The sequence below is a fragment of the Trachemys scripta genome, chromosome 14 (assembly GCF_013100865.1).
Source record: "Trachemys scripta elegans isolate TJP31775 chromosome 14, CAS_Tse_1.0, whole genome shotgun sequence".
Taxonomy (NCBI): Eukaryota; Metazoa; Chordata; order Testudines; family Emydidae; genus Trachemys; species Trachemys scripta.
The window spans coordinates 9,145,842-9,164,330 of NC_048311.1; the positions used below are offsets into that span (position 1 = coordinate 9,145,842).

General features: G+C 48.6%; 1 protein-coding gene across 1 annotated transcript in view; it reads right to left on the reverse strand.

The window, feature by feature from the left end:
- The window catches only part of LOC117887360 (myosin-13), a 68,655-nt gene extending 56,061 nt beyond the window's left edge, over window positions 1-12,594 (reverse strand). Inside the window, exons 1-10 of the mRNA XM_034789900.1 lie at window positions 12,391-12,594; window positions 12,147-12,290; window positions 11,896-12,052; window positions 9,749-9,776; window positions 9,538-9,649; window positions 4,498-4,590; window positions 4,314-4,377; window positions 4,122-4,220; window positions 3,914-4,017; window positions 1,046-1,184 (exon numbers count right to left, since the gene is read on the reverse strand). Of these exons, the coding sequence (XP_034645791.1) occupies window positions 1,046-1,184; window positions 3,914-4,017; window positions 4,122-4,220; window positions 4,314-4,377; window positions 4,498-4,590; window positions 9,538-9,649; window positions 9,749-9,776; window positions 11,896-12,052; window positions 12,147-12,290; window positions 12,391-12,594 (1,144 nt within the window). The remainder of the gene's footprint in view (window positions 1-1,045; window positions 1,185-3,913; window positions 4,018-4,121; window positions 4,221-4,313; window positions 4,378-4,497; window positions 4,591-9,537; window positions 9,650-9,748; window positions 9,777-11,895; window positions 12,053-12,146; window positions 12,291-12,390) is intronic.
- Between the last annotated feature and the right edge of the window lie 5,895 nt (window positions 12,595-18,489).

Consider the following 18,489-nt stretch of genomic DNA (forward strand, 5'->3'; position numbering starts at 1 on the left):
GCTCTGTTTACTAGCCGAGCGCTACGGGCTTTGGGCAGCCCCCATGCCTCTGGACCCTGCACCCTAACTCCGCCCCCTCCTCCCTCCCACTCCCAGCCACACAAAAAGGACTGCCTGAGCGCTACTGGCTTCATGGTTTGCCGGGCAGCCTCCAGACCCTGCGCCCCTGGCTGGGCGCTTCCCCTCCTGGGCTCCAGCTGTGCTGGGGAAGCGCCGGCCGGGGGCGCAGGGTCTGGGGGCTGCCTGGCAAACCATGAAGCCGGTAGCGCTCGGGCAGCCCTTTTCGCGTGGCTGGGAGTGGGAGGGAGGAGGGGGCGGAGTTAGGGTGGGGAAGGGGCGGGGAAGGGGTGGAGTTGGGGCAGGGCTGGGGATGGGAAATGGGCGGGGCCAGGGCCCCATGGAGGGTCCTCTTTTTTTATTTGTCAAATATGGTAACCCTAGTGTGAGGTCCTACCTTTTATTGGACCAACTTCTGCTGGTGAAAGAGACAAGCTTTCAAGCTACCACAGAGCTCTGCGTCAGGACCACATAAGCGTGAAAGCTTGTTTCTTTCACCAACAGAAGTTGGTCCATTAAAATGATATTACCTAACCAACCTTGTCGTTCTAATGTCTCACAACAGCCATTCAAGGCAGTGCATTAAAATGTCTTATAGTGACCATACCTCTGGTATAATCTCTCTGGGAAGGAAGCCATGTAGCCAGTCCATATCTTGAACAAGAGCCTGACCTGCTAGTAGCAGGCCTGCAATCTACCATGTACAAAGTGTCCATAACAAGTCCTGACCCCATTGACAGCCCTGGGACCTAACTTATTGACAGCACTAGGACCTGACTTTCACCCTCTGTCCATAGAACAGGAAGCAGGGACAGCCACAATATGCTTCTCTCCCATGCACCAGCCACATCCTGGAGAGGCCACGGCTAGGTGAAAGGAAAGGCATTCCCCATGGCCCCTGCTGATAGCTGTACCAGGTGGGTAATATTGCTGTGAACATTCCCCCAGAGCATGTCAACCAAGGGGCCGCACTTCCGGACAGCTTTACCTTCTGTGCCATCTGGCTCTGCCTGCTCCTCTCGTTGCTTCTGCTTGAACTTTAAGTTCCCATAATGCATGACTGCCCCTGTCATCTTGTAGATTCCCACCTTCTCCTCAGGGTTGAAGCCCAGGATTTCAATGGCACTCTGCGTAGAGGAACCAGGACAGTCAAACAGCACAAGGGTTCAAATAGACAGCTGAACTGTAAACCCCTTGGGGCAGGGCTTTGACAGGAAAATGGGCCTTGCCCTAGATTGGGTTCCCTGCACACAACCACCCCCAGCATCTTGCTTGGCCGATGCCTGTCCTGGTGCTTTTCAGGCGCTGGGAGGGAGGGAGTGCGGCAATTCTAAAAACATCTTTTGTTTTAATTCCAATTCTCCTTGTGGTCAGGTGAAAACAGGCTAAGCTCCTTACATTTCTGCCCTGGCAGGAAACAGCAGGGACTATTGTCAATTAGCAGTAACTAGGTTGAGATTTGCTTTATGGATATAATTTTCTGACTGCAATGATCATTAGGAGCCACTGGGGGGCGAAAAAGACCATGTCCGGGGTTCTTCACAGCCAGGTTTCCCCTGGTAATACAGCAAAAATTCAGAGTTATGAACACCTAGGGTGACCAGATGTCCCGATTTTATAGGGACAGTCCCGATTTTTGGGTCTTTTTCTTATATAGGCTCTTATTACCCCCCACCCCCTGTCCCAGTTTTTCACATCTGGTCATCCTATGAACACCAAAGTTACGAACTGGCCAGTCAACCGCACACCTCATTTGGAATGGGAAGTACACAATCAGGCAGCAGCAGAGACACACACACACAAAGCAAATACAGAACAGTACTGTGTTAAACGTAAACTATTTAAAAAAAGGGGATGGGGAAGTAACATTTTTCTTCTGCATAGTAAAGTTTCAAAGCTGTATTAAGTCAATGCTCAGTTGTAAACTTTTGAAAGAGCCACCATAATGTTTTGTTCAGAGTTACGAACATTTCAGAGTTCCGGAGGTGTTCGTAACTCTGAGGTTCTACTGCAGCTGAAATAGCATCTTAAGCAGTAAGGCAGCAATGTATGGGACACTGGCAGCACTTCCCCACCAGACCATCCCATGAATCAGAGACCCAGCATCACACCCCTCCCCTTCCCGTGTCCCTGCCAGGTGCAGCAGTACTGCAGGCTGCACTGTGGATGGAGCAGATGTGAACTGCCCATTGGGGCAGGGAACGTGTGTTCCGTGTTTGGACAGCACCTAGCCCAGTGAGGTCCTGGCCAGGCCAGGACTCTGAGATGCTTTGGTAATACAAATCACAATGACTGGCAGAGCAGGAAGGGGATGGATCTGCAGCTGCATTCTGCTAGTGCTGTTACTGCCTTTCAGACCAAGCAGCTCCACCCCGTTCAGGTAACAAAAAGCCTGTCTTCCAAGTGATGATGAGGTTCCTGTGTGTGACTGGAAAGCGGGTGTGTGGGAGGCAGGGAATGGGAGGGCTGAGTGGCACCATTTCCCAGGACCTAGCAGCCCCTGCAGCTTTGGGTCAGCTCTCACTTCTCCAATACATCATTCTCATGCACCATGTAAAATGTCTGTTAGTCAAACTCCTCCCTCGACTCAGGGGCTGTCCTGAGCTGTGATGCAAACCAAGGGCTTGTGCACATGCTATGTGAGGGGTGTCTTTAGCCCTGTGGGTAAGGCATTTGCTTAGGATGTGGAATACCAGCGTTCAAATCCTAACTCTAAAGCAGCAACTTGAGCTCAGCTTTCCCCGCTGGGAGCACCTACCCAGCAGACTGTAGGTTATGCTGCTCTCAGTCTCACCTGCTGCAGGTGTTCCCCTTTGTATAAGTACAGAAATAGTCCTTGCTCTACACGTGAGTGAGCATGATTCTATAGCCTGGTGACTGAGGCACTCCGATAGGAGATGTGGCTTCAAGCCCAGATCAGATCTGCCTGGAAGTTAGGAGACATGTGGATCCTGACCTGAGCTTTGCCGCTTGGGCCCATGTGTCATATTTACAGGTGCTGGGCCTTGGACAAAAGTTTGGTGAGCAAGATAAGTTTTTGGATGAAACTGGAGGCCAAACAACTAATGAATAACGATGTGTCCAGGCTGAGAAGGATTTTGTCATCTGAGCTGGTTGGGCAGCAGATCTATGACACATCAGTGCCGCATAAAGGGGACAAAACTCTGGTTGTCCAGCACATGAATCAGGAGAAGGGTTTAGGAGTTATTAGGAAAATATTTCAATATTATGAAAAGGTCTGATAATGTTGGGAGGGGCAAGGGCCATCTCTCCCCCACACACACGCAAACACACTGCCAAAGAGGTGCTCAGACCCAGGGATTGAGAATCCATATGGGGCTCCAGGAGGAGAGGGAGACTGCATTTGTGTTAGTGTCCTCCCCTGTTATTGGGCTGGAGGCAGTCACCATGGTTATGTCTGGAGGGGGCAGACTGGTGAGCACAATGGGTCCTTCTGGACTTAACATCTATGGATCTATGCATTTAGAGAAGTCCGTGGAACTCCTCTTGTGTATAAGCATATATAGGATCATGCCCCAAAGGGCTTAGGTCTGGGAGGTGCTGAGTGCCTTTTGCCCCAGTTATATGGCAGGGGAGGCATGTGCGCTCAGCACCTGTGAAGAGCATGAGTAGTTTGTAGTACAAGGAGTGGGATTGATGGGGGCAGAAAGGTGGGGTCAATGGCCAGCATTTCGGGCAGACCATCCAAATATGCCTAATTCCCCTGCTATACATAGTATTAATGATTTGTATTACCAAGCACCTAGGAGCCTCTGCCATGGACAGGACCCCAATGTGCCAGGTGCTGTACAGTCACAGAGAGAAGAGATGCTCCCTACTCCGCTATGGTACTCACATCTGTAGCCATCAGCTCCTCACTGTCATCGATGCTGGCGACAGTGAGTTCGCCCTGGCTCACAAAGGGGAAGTCATAGGGGTTGGTGGAAATGAGAAGCAGATCTGAAAACAAACAACGTGTCATTAGCTTCAGAGTCACAGGCCCAGGAGAATGGCTACATGGTTCAAATGCCATCGAACTAAAACACAGCATGGCCAGCACTTACCAATGATCTCGGGCTTCTTATTGGACATTATCTGGTAAAAAATATGATAGCTCCTTTCACTAGCCAACTGAAATGTTACCCGGGATTTCTCCAGGAGATCTAACGGGGCAAAGAGTCAGACAGTTACTGTCCCAGGCAAATTCATTACCAATACTGTTCAAATACTGCCCATAAGAGCTTACTGCCACTCACAAGTTTCAATATCTGCTGAAGCCAGTTTCCCTGTGGTCCCAAAGTGGATCCGGATGAATTTGCCCTGTTGAATTATACAAACCCAAATCAACACTCATGCTGTGCACTGAGCAGCTACAGCGGTCAGTGTATTTCATGTGGGATATGTTCTTTGCCTACACTCCAACAATTGAAATGAACTCACAAAGCGCGAGGAGTTGTCGTTCCTCACTGTCTTGGCATTGCCAAAGGCCTCCAGGAGCGGGTTGGCCTGGATGATTTGATCCTCCAGGGTTCCCTAGGTGCAGTACAAAGATGTCCTGTTAAACCGTGCAGTCGCTTCAGGTGGAACTTTGGAAAGGAAATAGTACAAACCAAGCACCTGCAGATTCCACAACATCCCTCTTGCCTCTGGCTCAGTGAGGCCTTTAAGTACATGCCTAACTGTAAGCCTGCAAGTAGTCCCACCGACTTCAGTGGAGACCTGCTGAGAACCAGCCACTTCCTTAGCTGAACCAGGGCCCACTATGGACATTTGCCATCACATACCCACCTGCCCACTGCCATTAATGAATGGGAAGTTCAGGGTTATGCTGGGATTTTCAAATCTGCCTCAGGGAATCAAGCTACCCACTCCCACTCTCTGATGTCCAGTGGAAGGTGGAAGGGAGCATCTGACTTCCTTTCACGCTCCCAGGTGCCACTGCGCACAGCTGTCCCGTAGGTGTGCTATACCCCACACGCGCACAGCTATCCCGTAGGCGTGTTATACCCTACATGCGCACAGCTGTCCCGTAGGCGTGCTGTACCCCACATGCGCACAGCTGTCCCGTAGGCGTGTTATACCCCACACGTGCACAGCTGTCCCGTAGGCGTGCTGTACCCCACATGCGCACAGCCATCCCATAGGCGTGCTGTACCCCACACGTGCACAGCAGTCCCGTAGGCGTATTATACCCCCACATGTACATAGCTGTCCCGTAGGTGTGCTATACCCCACAAGCGCACAGCTGTCCCGTAGGCGTGCTGTACCCCACACGCGCACAGCAGTCCCGTAGGTGTGTTGTACCCCGCAAGTGCACAGATGTCCCATAGGCGTGTTATACCTCACAAGCGCACAGCTGTCCCATAGGCGTGCTGTACCCAACATGCGCACAGCTTTCCCGTAGGTGTGCTGTATCCCACACGTGCACAGCTGTCCAACAGGCATGCTGTACCCCACAGAGACTTTCAGCTAAAAAAACCCTCAGAAACTAAACGGTGAATTTAAATATTAGAAGCGGAAGAAGTTTAAAAACCTTTGGGAAGGCATAGGAATAAAGCACTAATGTAGTGAGCCTATAGTGGAGAGGAGGCAGGGTTGCTTAACCAGTGGGGATGCTGGTCACTAAGGCCTTCACATCAAAAGAATATGGAAAAGCACCTGGAAAAATCATGGAGAAGGTCCTCAAGGAATCAATTATGAAACACTTAGAGGAGAGGAAAGTGATCAGAAACAGTCAGCATGGATTCACCAAGGGGAAGTCGTGCCTGACTAACCTAATTGCCTTCTATGATGAGATAACGGGCTCTGTGGATGAGGGGAAAGCAGTGGATGTGTTATTCCTTGACTTTTGCAAAGCTTTTGTGATACAGTCTCCCACAGTATTCTTGCCGCCAAGTTAAAGAAGTATGGGCTGGATGTATGGACTGTAAGGTGGATAGAAAGCTGACTAGATCGTTGGGCTCAACGGGTAGTGATCAATGGCTCCATGTCTAGTTGGCAGCCGGTTTCAAGCGGAGTGCCCCAAGGGTTGGTCGTGTGGCCGGTTTTGTTTAATATCTTTATTAATGATCTGGAGGATGGTGTGGACTGCACTCTCAGTCTAAACTGGGAGGTGTGGTAGATACACTGGAGGGTAAGGATCGGATACAGAGGGACCTAGACAAATTAGAGGATTGGGCCAAAAAAACCTGATGAGGTTCAACAAGGACAAGTGCAGAGTCCTGCACTTAGGACGGAAGAATCCTATGCACAGCTACAGACTAGGGACCAAATGGCTAGGTAGCAGTTCTGCAGAAAAGGACCTAGGGGTCACAGTGGACGAGAAGCTGGATATGAGTCAACAGTGTGCTCTTGTTGCCAAGAAGGCTAACGGCATTTTGGGCTGTATAAGTAGGGGCATTGCCAGCAGATCGAGGAACGTGATCGTTCCCCTTTATTTGACATTGGTGAGGCCTCATCTGGAGTACTGTGTCCAGTACTGGGCCCCACACTATAAGAAGGATGTGGAAAAATTGGAAAGAGTCCAGCAGAGGGCAACAAAAATGATTAGGGGTCTGGAGCACATGACTTATGAGGAGAGGCTGAGGGAACTGGGATTGTTTAGTCTCCAGAAGAGAAGATGAGGGGGGATTTGATAGCTGCTTTCAACTACCTGAAAGGGGGTTCCAAAAAGGATGGAGCTCAGCTGTTCTCAGTGGTGGCAGATGACAGAACGAGGAGCAATGGTCTCAAGTTGCAGTGGGGGAGGTCTAGGTTGGATATTAGGATACACTATTTCACAAGGAGGGTGATGAAGCATTGGAATGCGTTACCTAGGGAGGTGGTGGAATCTCCTTCCTTGGAGGTTTTTAAGGCCCGGCTTGCCAAAGCCCTAGCTGGGATGATTTAGTTGGGAATTGGTCCTGCTTTGAGCAGAGGGTTGGAATAGATGACCTCCTGAAGTCCCTTCCAACCCTGATATTCTGTGGTTCTATGATTCTATGAAAATCCTTGTGGCCCAGAGGCTACTCAAGAGAGTCCCAGCAGGCATGTACCTCCACGCCCCAAGTTGAAAAGGGACTAGGAAGGCAAGTTATGACCCAGCTGTGGTTGAAAGATGGCGTTTGACTTGAAGAGAGTCCTTCTGACAATGGAAATGCTGCCCTAAGTGAGGCACTGGTAGGAAGGAAATTAGGAGGTTCAGATGGAATTTGAGGAGCAAATACCAAAGATATAAAATCAGACTTCAAGCATTGCTATTCTTTATCAGAAGCAGGAAGCTGGTGTGAGAAGCTTTGGGTCCACTAGTCCACCTGAGAGCAATTAAGGAGAACAGAGATATTGCCGAGAGGCTAAATAATTGCTTTGCATCAGCCTTCACCACAAAGATACACGGACATACCTGCTCCTTTTGGTAATAAGGGTGAGGTTCGCTCAGGGGTGGAGGTTTCAAAAGAAGACATGTTGGAACAAACTGATACATTAAAGAGCACCAGGTCACCAGAAGCTTAACGATAAAGCACCTGAGCTGCTAGTGAATCATTTGGAATCTCATTAACATCAGCTCCTTTTCTAGAGTGTTGAAGGATAGCAAATGTTGTTGCTAGAATTAGAGGCATCGGGGTGCCCCTGGGAATTACAGAGCAGGAAATGCTACTCTGGTATCAGCTGAGCAAGGCCTTTGACAAAGCCCCTCACAAGATGCTCTTAGCCTGTTAAGGAAATTGAGGACCAGATGGCAGCCATGACTCCCCCAGGGCATAGGGTGCCAGGCTCCGTGGTGCCAGCTACCCAGACTGCAGGTGGAAGCATGGGGGAGGAGAGTAGCCTCCTCTGGATCCCTGCCCCATGCAGTACATTCTTCACCAGGCAGAGTCATAGGCTGCTTCCTGGGCGACTCCTGGGGCAGCACAGCAGTACATGGCAAAGAATGGACTGACCCTGGAGACGGGAGATAAACAAGGTATAGAATATGATCAAGGTAAAGAAATAGTGATCAGTAGAGAGCGGCAGACAGGCTGAACAGAAATGCCCATTCGCACGCTACATGTCAGATGCTGTTATGCCACCAGGTGCCCTGGTATCATTGAGAAGGAACCAGTATTCTAGTCCTAGGAAGATTTCAGACCTGAATAAACTCAGCAGAGGGCAGATCAGGTTGTTGTGCATCTGAGAGGCTCTTACTTCTCCTTTACATTCACTGCATGCTGCACAGCCCGCAGCTGGAGTTTAGATCAGCACCTACCTGGAGAGCAGCTGTGAAAGCTGAGCTCAGGCAGGCCTGCAATGATCTTGGTGGGAAGTGGGAAGTGCTTGTGAAGAACTTGCTACCCCCATAACAGCCTGACAACCCAAGGCATCGGCCTCAGATTGCTAAGAGTCTCCTTGGACTCTGCCCTGCCTTTGGACACTCAAATACTCCTGGAGCCAAAACCCTTTGGTCTGTGCCCCTTTCTCTCTGACCATGGCAATCCATGCCTTGGTGCCATCTGGGCCTGGTTAATGCAGTTCTCTGTATTTCCTAATGAAGCCTTGTGCCCACAAGAAAGCTCCAGCTGGTTTGGAAAGAGCAGCAAAAGTCACTGGGAACTTGCCAGCCTGATACTCTGCTTTCTCACTGGCTCCTCACTGAACAGAATCCAGTTTGTGGTCACTGTCCTGACTCTGAAGCCCGGCATGGAATGGTCCCAGATACCAGTGGTGCCAATCAGGGACAGTTGGGGGGTAAATGTTCCTGCCCTGCTCAGAGTTCTGTAGGCCGCAGAGCTGGGTGGGCCATGGCCTGACCACTTTTACACAAGGGTCCCATACTAAACCAGTACAGCTGCTGTTGGTACAGTCCAGAGCATCGCTGTGTGGAAATTTGACCCAGCCACCCCTGCGTCACAGCAGAGTGGGACTGAGCCAAATGGTGTTGTGACCTGACACGTGTGGAGTCTGTTCCTGTTGGGCAGAGCATGGGGAGTCTGCTGAGACCTCGACTCCTGGCAGCCCTGGCTCATGCACTATGTGGGTAAGAGGGGAGACTCCCCAGCCAAGGGAGACTTGGGGTCCCTGCAAGGAGGTGGATGAGCGGGGACTGAAACAGGATCCCTGCCAGGAGCAGGGGGCAGGAACTGGAATTTGCTTTCCTCTCCCCCCCCAAAACATATATGAATTGGCACCACTGCCAGCTACCCCACAACCCTCCCTTCACAACCGCAAGCTCTCAGAGCAACTCCATTCCCTGCACAACCACAAGCTCCCAGAGCAGCTACGTTTTGCTGGGCTATAGATATCATCCACCAAGAGAGGATGCCTGATGCCCTTGGGAGACAGAGCCTTCACAGGCACCAGACCATGACTGGAACTCATTGCCAGGTGAAATAACAGTGACCACTAACCTCAGCGCATTCAGAGCTAAATGCAGCCACTAGAGAGCCCCCAAGCCCCAACTCTTCTGTTTTCCCTGGACAGGCACATGCTGAGACAAAGCACTGGAAGGGGATGCTACAGATCTACCTGCATTTTGCTAGGCTGCTGATCTTTCTTCTTCTCCCCAGCAACTGCAATTGTTGCAAAGTACTGGATGACGCGCTTGGTGTTCACAGTCTTCCCAGCACCAGATTCTCCACTGTTGGGGGGGGGGGGCGGAAAGTATTCACTTGTAAAAAAAATTAAATCTATTCTTCGCATCCTGTCATCTTACTCACAGGTACTGGAATATACTCACGTGATCAGGATTGACTGGTTATCACGGTCTGAAAATAAAATGGTACAAAGAGCTATCAAATGGGCCGTAGTGCACATTGCATCCTAAAGCCAAACTCTGTTCCACCTCCACCCCCCGGAGACTCCACCAAAACCAGGACACTCTGCCTGGGGGAGTGATTTTAATGTTCCATTTCCAAAGCTGTGGTCGAAGCTGAGGAAACACCACACTTGACTGGAGCTTGGATGTGCAAAAGGGGCCAGTTGCAGAGCTGATTGGGCTGGAGCTAGTTTTTTACAAGACTCTGGGTTTTCTATCAATAGTTTAAATATTTATTGGCTTAGAGTCAAATTCCCTGCCCTGCTCTGTCCCTAGCTCCCATCTGGAATATGGCGCATCTCTGTGCTCAGTTGCAGGGCAGGCCCTTAGAGACGGCTGCCAACTGGTGCCATTAGAGTAGTACCCAAGGTGTTCTAACCTGCCCTGGAGCTAGGGCAGCTCAGAGAATTGGGGAACTGTAACCAGTTCCTTGATGGCCCCCTTCTCTGCTGCACTGAACATTAACCCCTTAGGCCCTGATTATGTCTCACATAGATATGTAGAGCAGTGCCAAAGCCTGAACCGTCAGGATATGACGCAGACTTCAGTTCTTTCTTAGGAAGTCAGACTTTCTTGCTCTAGGCAGAAAATATCCTTCCTAGCCTGAGATCTTGACAACTCATAGAAAAGCTAAACTTTCTGGCAGAGGGGATGGCTAACATAATGATACTTGGTGTGGTCTCAAGCCCATTGCCTCTAGGAGTCCCCAGGCAGCAGCCAAACACAGATAAGATTCTAACCCAGGGGTGGGCAAACTTTTTGGCCTGAGGACCACATCTGCGTATGGAAATTGTATGGCAGGCCGTGAATGCTCACAGAATTAGGGGTTGGGGTGCGGGAGGGGGTGAGGGATCCAGCTGGGGATGTGGGCTCTGCAGTGGGGATGAGGAGCTTGGGGTGCAGGAGGGTGCTCCAGGCTGGGACCAAGGGGTTCGGAGGGCAGGAGGGGGATCAGGGCTGGAGCAGGGGGATGGGGCGTGGGAGGAGGTCAGGGGTGCTTATCTCAAGCAGCTCCTGGAAGTAGTGGCATGTCCCCCCTCCAGCTCCTACATGGAGGTGCAGCCAGGCAGCTCTGCACACTGCCCCATCCGCAGATGCCACCCCTGCAGTTCGGGAACCAGGGCCAATGGGAGCTGCAAAGCCAGCATTTGGGGCAGGGGCAGTGTGTGGAGTCCTCTGGCTGCCCCTACACATAGGAGCCGGAGGGGGGACATGCCGCTGCTTCCAGGAGCCACAGCACGTGCGGAGCGAGGTAAGCCCCTGACCCCGCTCCCCAGTAGGAGCTCAAGGGCTGGATTAAAAGGTCTGAAGGGCTGGATGTGGCCCCTGGGCTGTAGTTTGCCCACCCATGTTCTAACCCCTCATGAGGGAAGCCATTATTTGTCTCCCCATTTGATAGATGGAGAAACAAAGGTGAGAGAAGGGAAGTGACTTTTCCAACCTGACTCAGTGAGCTACTGAAAAATCTGGGCCTAGAAACTAGAGCTGGGGGGAAAATTTGGACAAATAATTTGCCAAAAAATGCAGTTTTGGTGGACCCAAATCTAGTCACAAACTTGACCCGATAATTTCAGCTTGGAAAAAGGTTTTCAAACCACGAATCTATCCCACTTTATAACCTTTAGCCCAGTAGTTAGAGCAGTTGCCTAGAATGTGGGAGACCCAGGTCTGAACCCCCACTCTGGAACAGAGACTTAAGTGCACAGCTTCTGCCTCCCAAGTGAGCAGCCTAACCAGCAGGCTGTACGGGGGCTGGGGCCTCTTAATCTTGCCTGTTGCAGCTGTTCAACTTTGAATACATTCTTAAATGTTTATTGGGCCAGAAGGAAAGAGAATGGCTCTACAGCCTGGTGATTAATTCACTCCCCAGAAAGGCAGGAAATAAGGAGTCAAATCATCTTGCTGCCTGATTCAGAGCTGAGTACCTTCATCACCAGGCTGTGGTCTCTCGCTTTGGTCCAATGAATATTTAAATATTTGTGCTTAAATGCTGAGCTCTGTTAACTGGGCAGCCAGCCCTGCACATAGCTGCAAAATACTAGGGTTTTCCCTCCAGGTAAATGACTCACCAGTTAACATGAACTGATAGGCATTGTCAGAGATGGAGAAGATGTGGGGTGGGGCCTCTTGACGCTTTTTGCCCCTGTAGCCAGCCACTACCTCAGGGTTGTACACTGGCAGCCACTTGTAGGGGTTGACAGTGACACAGAAGAGGCCTGAGTAGGTCTGTACAAAGAAGAATGGGAGGACTGTTAGTTCTCATATGCCCATGAGAATTAAATATCTTTATGCAGAAAACAAGTTTTAAAAATCCATTTACATAGATCATCCAGGCTGCGTAACGCTCTTTGAGGTTATACAAGACAGCAGGCTCATGGAGGTGGGTCATCATCACCATGTCCTCGACTTTATCATATTTGGGAGGATTCATGGGGAAGACTTGGTCATCCTTGGCAGTCACAGTCTGGCAAAACCAGAAGAGAACAGGTGAAGAAAGCTATGCAAGGAAACTTTCTGAGCTGCATGAAAATGACTTGAAGCAGATGGTTTAATTTCCTACTTACTCTGTCATCATATGTTTTGACCGTGACTTTGTCACTCTCCCTGCTCTGGATGATTCCTTTCACATACATTTCTTTATCATCGATTACAAAGCAGGCTCCTTTAGCATCAAATGGGCGATTCTGGGCCTCAATCCTCTCCTTCTCAGGCTTCCGCAGATAGGGAGCAGCATCTCCAAAGATTGACATCTCCGCATCTGAACTCATGGCTGAAGTTTGGCTGGGGAACCAAGGATGTGTTTGAAATTCAGCACTGTCTGGCAATGGACAATTTCAGTGCCAGGGCTTCTGAACGCACACTCTCTTTTTTCCACATTTAGGGACTGGGCTGTGTAAACCATTACCAGGACTTATTGACAGCACTGGGGCCACTACAGGCCTAAGTTCAGTCTGGTGTCAAAAGCAGATAAGGGAATACCTAGAAACAACATCTACATAAAGTCAGTAGGCCTGGATGACGGACATTCTAGGACTTTTGGGGAATTAGTGAACAAAAAAATTGAACCACCGATGATTGCTTTAGAAAGGGCTCGGAGAATTAAAGGTATCAGAGAAATGGGGAGAAAAGCAAAACTGAATCTATCTTAAACAAAAAACGTGATCCTGAAATCCATCATTCTGTAGTCTGCAGGCTTGTCTCCATAGAGACTTATTGCACAGCAAGTCAGGGTGTGAATGTACAGAGCACTACGGTGCTGTGTAGAACCTGTGCCAAGCACTAAATATTCTGTAATGAATAGCTAGTGGAGTCCCATAGGATCCAGTACTAGTCAATATTTTCATTAATGATTTGGATAATGGAGTGGAGAGTATGCTTATGAAATTTGTGGATGACACCAAGCATTTTGGAGAACAGGATTAGAATTCAAATCAGCCTTGAACATTGGAGAATTGGTCTGAAATCAACAAGATGTAATTCAGTAAAGACAAGTGCCAAAAAGTATATGTAGGAAGGAAGTCAAACTCACAACTACAAAATGGGAAATAACTGGCTAGACAGTAGTACTGCTAAAAAGGACCTGGAGGTCACAGTGGATCATTGATTGAATGATAGGCAACAATGTGATGCTGTTGTGAATAAAGCTAATAGAATTCAGGGGTATAGCATGCAAGACATGGGAGGCAATTGTACCGCTCTAGCTGGCATAGGTGAAGCCTCAGCTGCTTAGCTGGAGTACTGTGTCCAGTTTTGGGCTCCACACTTTAGGAAAGATGTGGGCAGGTTGGAGAGAGTTCAGAAGAGAGCAACAACATGATAAATGGTTTAGAAAACCTGACCTATGGGGAAAGGTGAAAAAAAACGGGCATGTTTAGATTTGAGAAAAGAAGACTGAAGGTGTATATATTAAAGATTGGTATAAAGATGGTGATGATCAACTGTTCTCCTTGTTTACTAAAGGTAGGACACGAAGTAAGGTGCTTAATCTGCAGCAAGGGAGCTTTAGGTTGGATATTAGGAAAAACGTCCTAACTATAAGGATAGTTACAGTCTGGAATAGGTTACCAAGGGAGGTTGTGGAATCCCCAACTGGAGGGTTTTAAGAATAGGTTAGACAAACAGGGATGGTCTAGGTTTACCATCAGCACAGGGGGGATGGACTAGAGGACCTCTCGAGGTCCCGTCTAGCTTACATATGATTACACAGCTGGAGTTATAACAGAATATTAAGCAAAAAACTATGGATCATACCAACCAAACTAGGCTGCTTTTTAAAACAGAGTAACAAAGTTAGTGGAGTTAATAAAGTAATGTTATCTGGATAGGAATAAAGCATTTGATGGAGCATTTCACAAAATGTCACTTACAACATTACTGCGAATATGTCACATGGGGTGAAACTGGCATATGGACCACTGCAATTAATGGAAGGGTAATGTTAAATAGCCACACTGTTAGAAAGGAATTTGCCTAGGAGCTGTACCACAGAGATGGGGGTTAAGCCCAGTTTTATTTTGCATCTGTGTTAATGATCTACAGGAGATGGCAAGCACCACATGGACTAAATCTATGACGCTGGGATTCGACAAGCCCAGTGTGAGCACAAGACTGACACATATCCCTCCTCCCCATTTGGGGGGAGGGATAGCTCAGTGGTTTGAGCATTGGCCTGCTAAACCTAGGGTTGTGAGTTCAATCCTTGAGGGGGCCATTTAGGGATATGGGGCAAAAATTTGTTGGATGATTTAATTGGGGATTGGTCCTGCTTTGAGCAGGGGGTTGGACTAGATGACCTCCTGAGGTCCCTTCCAACCCTGATATTCTATGAAAAAAAAAAAAGGGATCCTGGGGTAGTAGAAATAGAGGCAGAAAACCACAGAAACAATAAGATTTAGTCTGGACAAATGCAAACTCCTACACTAGAGGAAAATCTCATCTAAACTGCTGCTATTCAACAGGATAAGATGGGGGATTTGGAGACCCAACTCTCATTAATAGTAATGGGAACTCAGCTCCCAAAGCCTATAAACTGCTTTAAAAATCCCTGCTCGAGTGTATAGAGCCTGGATAGGCAACTAAATGGGACATGTAACTATGAGTGTCCAAAGGGAAGGATCCAAAGGGTAGGAACACCAAAGAGGGAGAGAAATCATTTAACACGGAAATTCCTGGGACCGATGGGGTAACATGGAGCACAGAAACTGGAGGCTGAATATTGGGAAATTGTGTGACTGCTGAGATCTATTAAATTGTTGAATACGCTTTAAAGAAAGACACGGAAGCATGAAAGTGCATGGGCAGATTGTAGGACACAAGCCTGAGTGTCTGGGCAATCGCCGCTCTAATTTCAATGGCCCATTGGATTCCTGACAGACATGTGTGGGCAGCCCCTGCCAATGCTGGTGAGCTCCATCCTGTTTGCTAAAGCACCAGCATTTCCATGAGCATTAAGAAAGGAATGGCCTAGGGCTGCGCTGGCTCCATTAGCTCTATGGGGAAGGTGGAGGGATTGGCCACTGCCATAACACTGGCCCCACTGGCCCCAGAGACCTGTTGTATGGGGAGGAGGCGGACATGCATTTTTCTTCTAGAGGAAATCCCCCAAAGCTAATGCAGCCAGGTATTCACTTCTGGGTAGAACCTCCCGCACTGTGCTGTAAGCTCCTTTCAAAGCAGAGCTCCCTGTTCAGGGTCCAGTGGCACCATTGAGGGACCCCAGCTTGTTCTGCTGGAGAGGGGTCATGGCAACCTCCACTCCCCCCACCTGAGGGAATGACCTGGGGAAAACACAGACACAAGAACAGCCTAGAGTTTTCATGCAAATGACCAGTCTGATCACAGGTGAATGTGGAGGTAAATTAACCATTTGGACTGCCAAGAATGTGCTCCATTTCCAGAAGGGCCTTTCCATTCTCCTCAGAGCATTTTACTGAGGGACAGATGTGATTATTTTCTAAAAGCAGAGTGGAACCTGCGTGGAATAGAACTGCATTGTATTGGGAAGGCAAGTCACACGCTTCTACACACTGCATGGAGGCCAAGACCTCTAGCAAACACAATCAGCGCCATTCAGAAGCAGAATTGGGGGGGGGGGGGGGGGAGAAAGACTTTAACAGGCTCCTCTTACAACAGTCAACGGTCTTTGCTGATCAACAGGCTGCAAACAATTACAAAGCTGCAGAATACAGTCGGCTGGTTTTGTTTACTTCATATAACAAACCTCTTTCTTTTACTTAGCAAAACACAGTGTGCTGGTCGTGCTGGGCTCTCACAGATCATTTTTGGGTTTTGTTTCATTTCTGACAATGGGCTTTGTCATTTAGTTTTATAACTCCCGTTTTGTATTCATCCAATGCATACTGAATTCTCCTGACAGTTCTCTTCACCCCTTCTGCCCAGAACTGAATCATTCCTTATATTAAACACCATGGAACACGTTCTTGCCAATGAAAAGAGGACACACAATTTCAGGGTACTTGATTTATAGCAAGTTTATACTACTAGATCATCCATCTAGCTCCCCATTACCACATTGCCCTTGCATTTTTCGTCAGACCTTAAGTGTTTGCCCTTGTAACTGATCCAAGAGTCTGTCCTGTAAGGGATACAGTGCATGCCAAGCCAGGGTGAGAATCTACAGTGTGATAGCCTGCTGGTTACTGACTGTCCATGTGGACCCTGCTACCACACCCTGAAAGATCCTAGTGCACTTTGATCTGCTGCTGTTTCAAAGCAGAGTAGATCAAAGTGCACTAAGGAACTTTTAACACATGGTAGCAGGGTCCACAGGCCAGTTAGTGCAAAGCAGGTGCATATGCCCCGCCTGCCGTGCACTAGCAGACCATGTAGACAAGCCTTTACCGATCCATAAGATATTTAGCAATGGTCAGTTTGATTAGACTCTTGCAGGAAGATGCTAGCACCTGACTGTAGTATGCCGAGGTACTTACTGCTAACAAAATCCCAGTCTGTGTATTCCTTACAATGTTGGCGTCAGGGCTGCCATCTGTCTCTTTGGGCAATATGGACCAGAGCTAATTAGCACAACATCTTACTTCTTCCTTTCTAAGGTCTGCCTGCTCTGCTACAAGGTGGGAATTGCTAGGCTGGCAGGACTATGGTAAAACTAATCCCATTGGTAATTCATGAACAAATTCCCAGCTTGCCCAGGAGCTTCAAAGCACAAGGTCAGCATGTGCTAGCTGGAGAGATCGGCCAGTACTGCACACCAGACAGCATTTCATCTTGTGTGTAAACTACACACATTGCTCAGGGATATCGGCACAGGTACACACTGCATTTAAAATGACTCTTACCTTCAGTAACCCAAGGAGGCAAACTGTGTTCAGTATCTCCTTATGGAGTTGAAAGGAAAGGAAAGAAAAAGAAAGTTAAATCCAAGAGAGTTCATTGTCTTGGTTATCTAGTAGCTTAGTGTCTTTTACCATCTACTCTGAGTATTACTGTACTACACAGCTGAATAATAGGATTGTAGAAAAGGGAGCATGTTTCCCATTTCATGTATAATTGCTCGTAACCATTAAACTACATAGGAGTTCCTCTGGACTACCAATTTGGACCCAAGCCCCACAGAGAATCGCATGTATCCCCCTATTTTACTGTAAACTATTGACATTAGAACGCTGAACCAGCGAACTGAGATGCTGGGAAAGGTCAGATGCATTAAATATATTGTCCTGCATCAACACTTGCACTGTTAGCTTTTTTGTGCCCGTGGCAGGCTAAAAGGTGGTGAAGTGTGCTGAGGGGCCTCCTTCTGCTCCTGTCACCACAGCCACATGTGCGTAGCGTGGGACAATTCTCTCTTACACAAAATGTGAGTGTATCCAGAGTGTCAGAAATGGGGAGTGTGACAGATTTTGCTCTTCCCTGATCCCTCATGCTCTTCAGCTGAGCAACATCGAAGTCCAGGAGTGTGGGCAGGCATCTGAGACTTACCTTGAGATGCTGAGCTGACAAAGAATAAGGGAGCCTTAGCCCTAGCCTCTTTATACACGGTCATCTGCCAACACAGCACTCTACCGCTCTATTTTTGGTGAATAATAATTTACTCTTTAGTTGTAAATGTGTTGAAGCTCTGATCTGTCACTCTCTGTTAATTACTGAGAGACCTGATTGGCTGAAGGTTGCATGGAGTCAGCTGCTCTGAAATTTTTTTGCTTAGTCACACGCATTGCCCTCTGAAAGGCTGCGGCCGGCCTGGGGGATGGAGGAAGCTGGGAAAAGTCCCTGATAATCCCAAATAAGGGAATTGTCTGCACCCGACCTTGGGAGATTACTTCAACCAGTTAGAGATTTCTCTTCAAAATGTAGGCTTCACAGATTGTAGCTGTCTAGTGCAAATCACACTATCTGTCTACCATTGACAATGATAGAGAAATAGGAAAATACAGCATGTGAGGTGTGATTCTCATTTACACTATTCCCCCTTTTCACCTGTCTGCCAAGGTGACACACTTTGACTCATTCACTCCCATGTTAGGGCCCCTTTACACGTCCCACTATGCCCTGGTGCCTGCCCCCAACTTGGAATGATAGAGGAAGGGAGCCCCTCCCCTTCTGCAGAGGCAGAATTCTCAGCATGGGGTCCCCTCCTTCATTCAGGAGTGGTATCAGGGCCCACTTCCTCTTAGGAGCAGCAA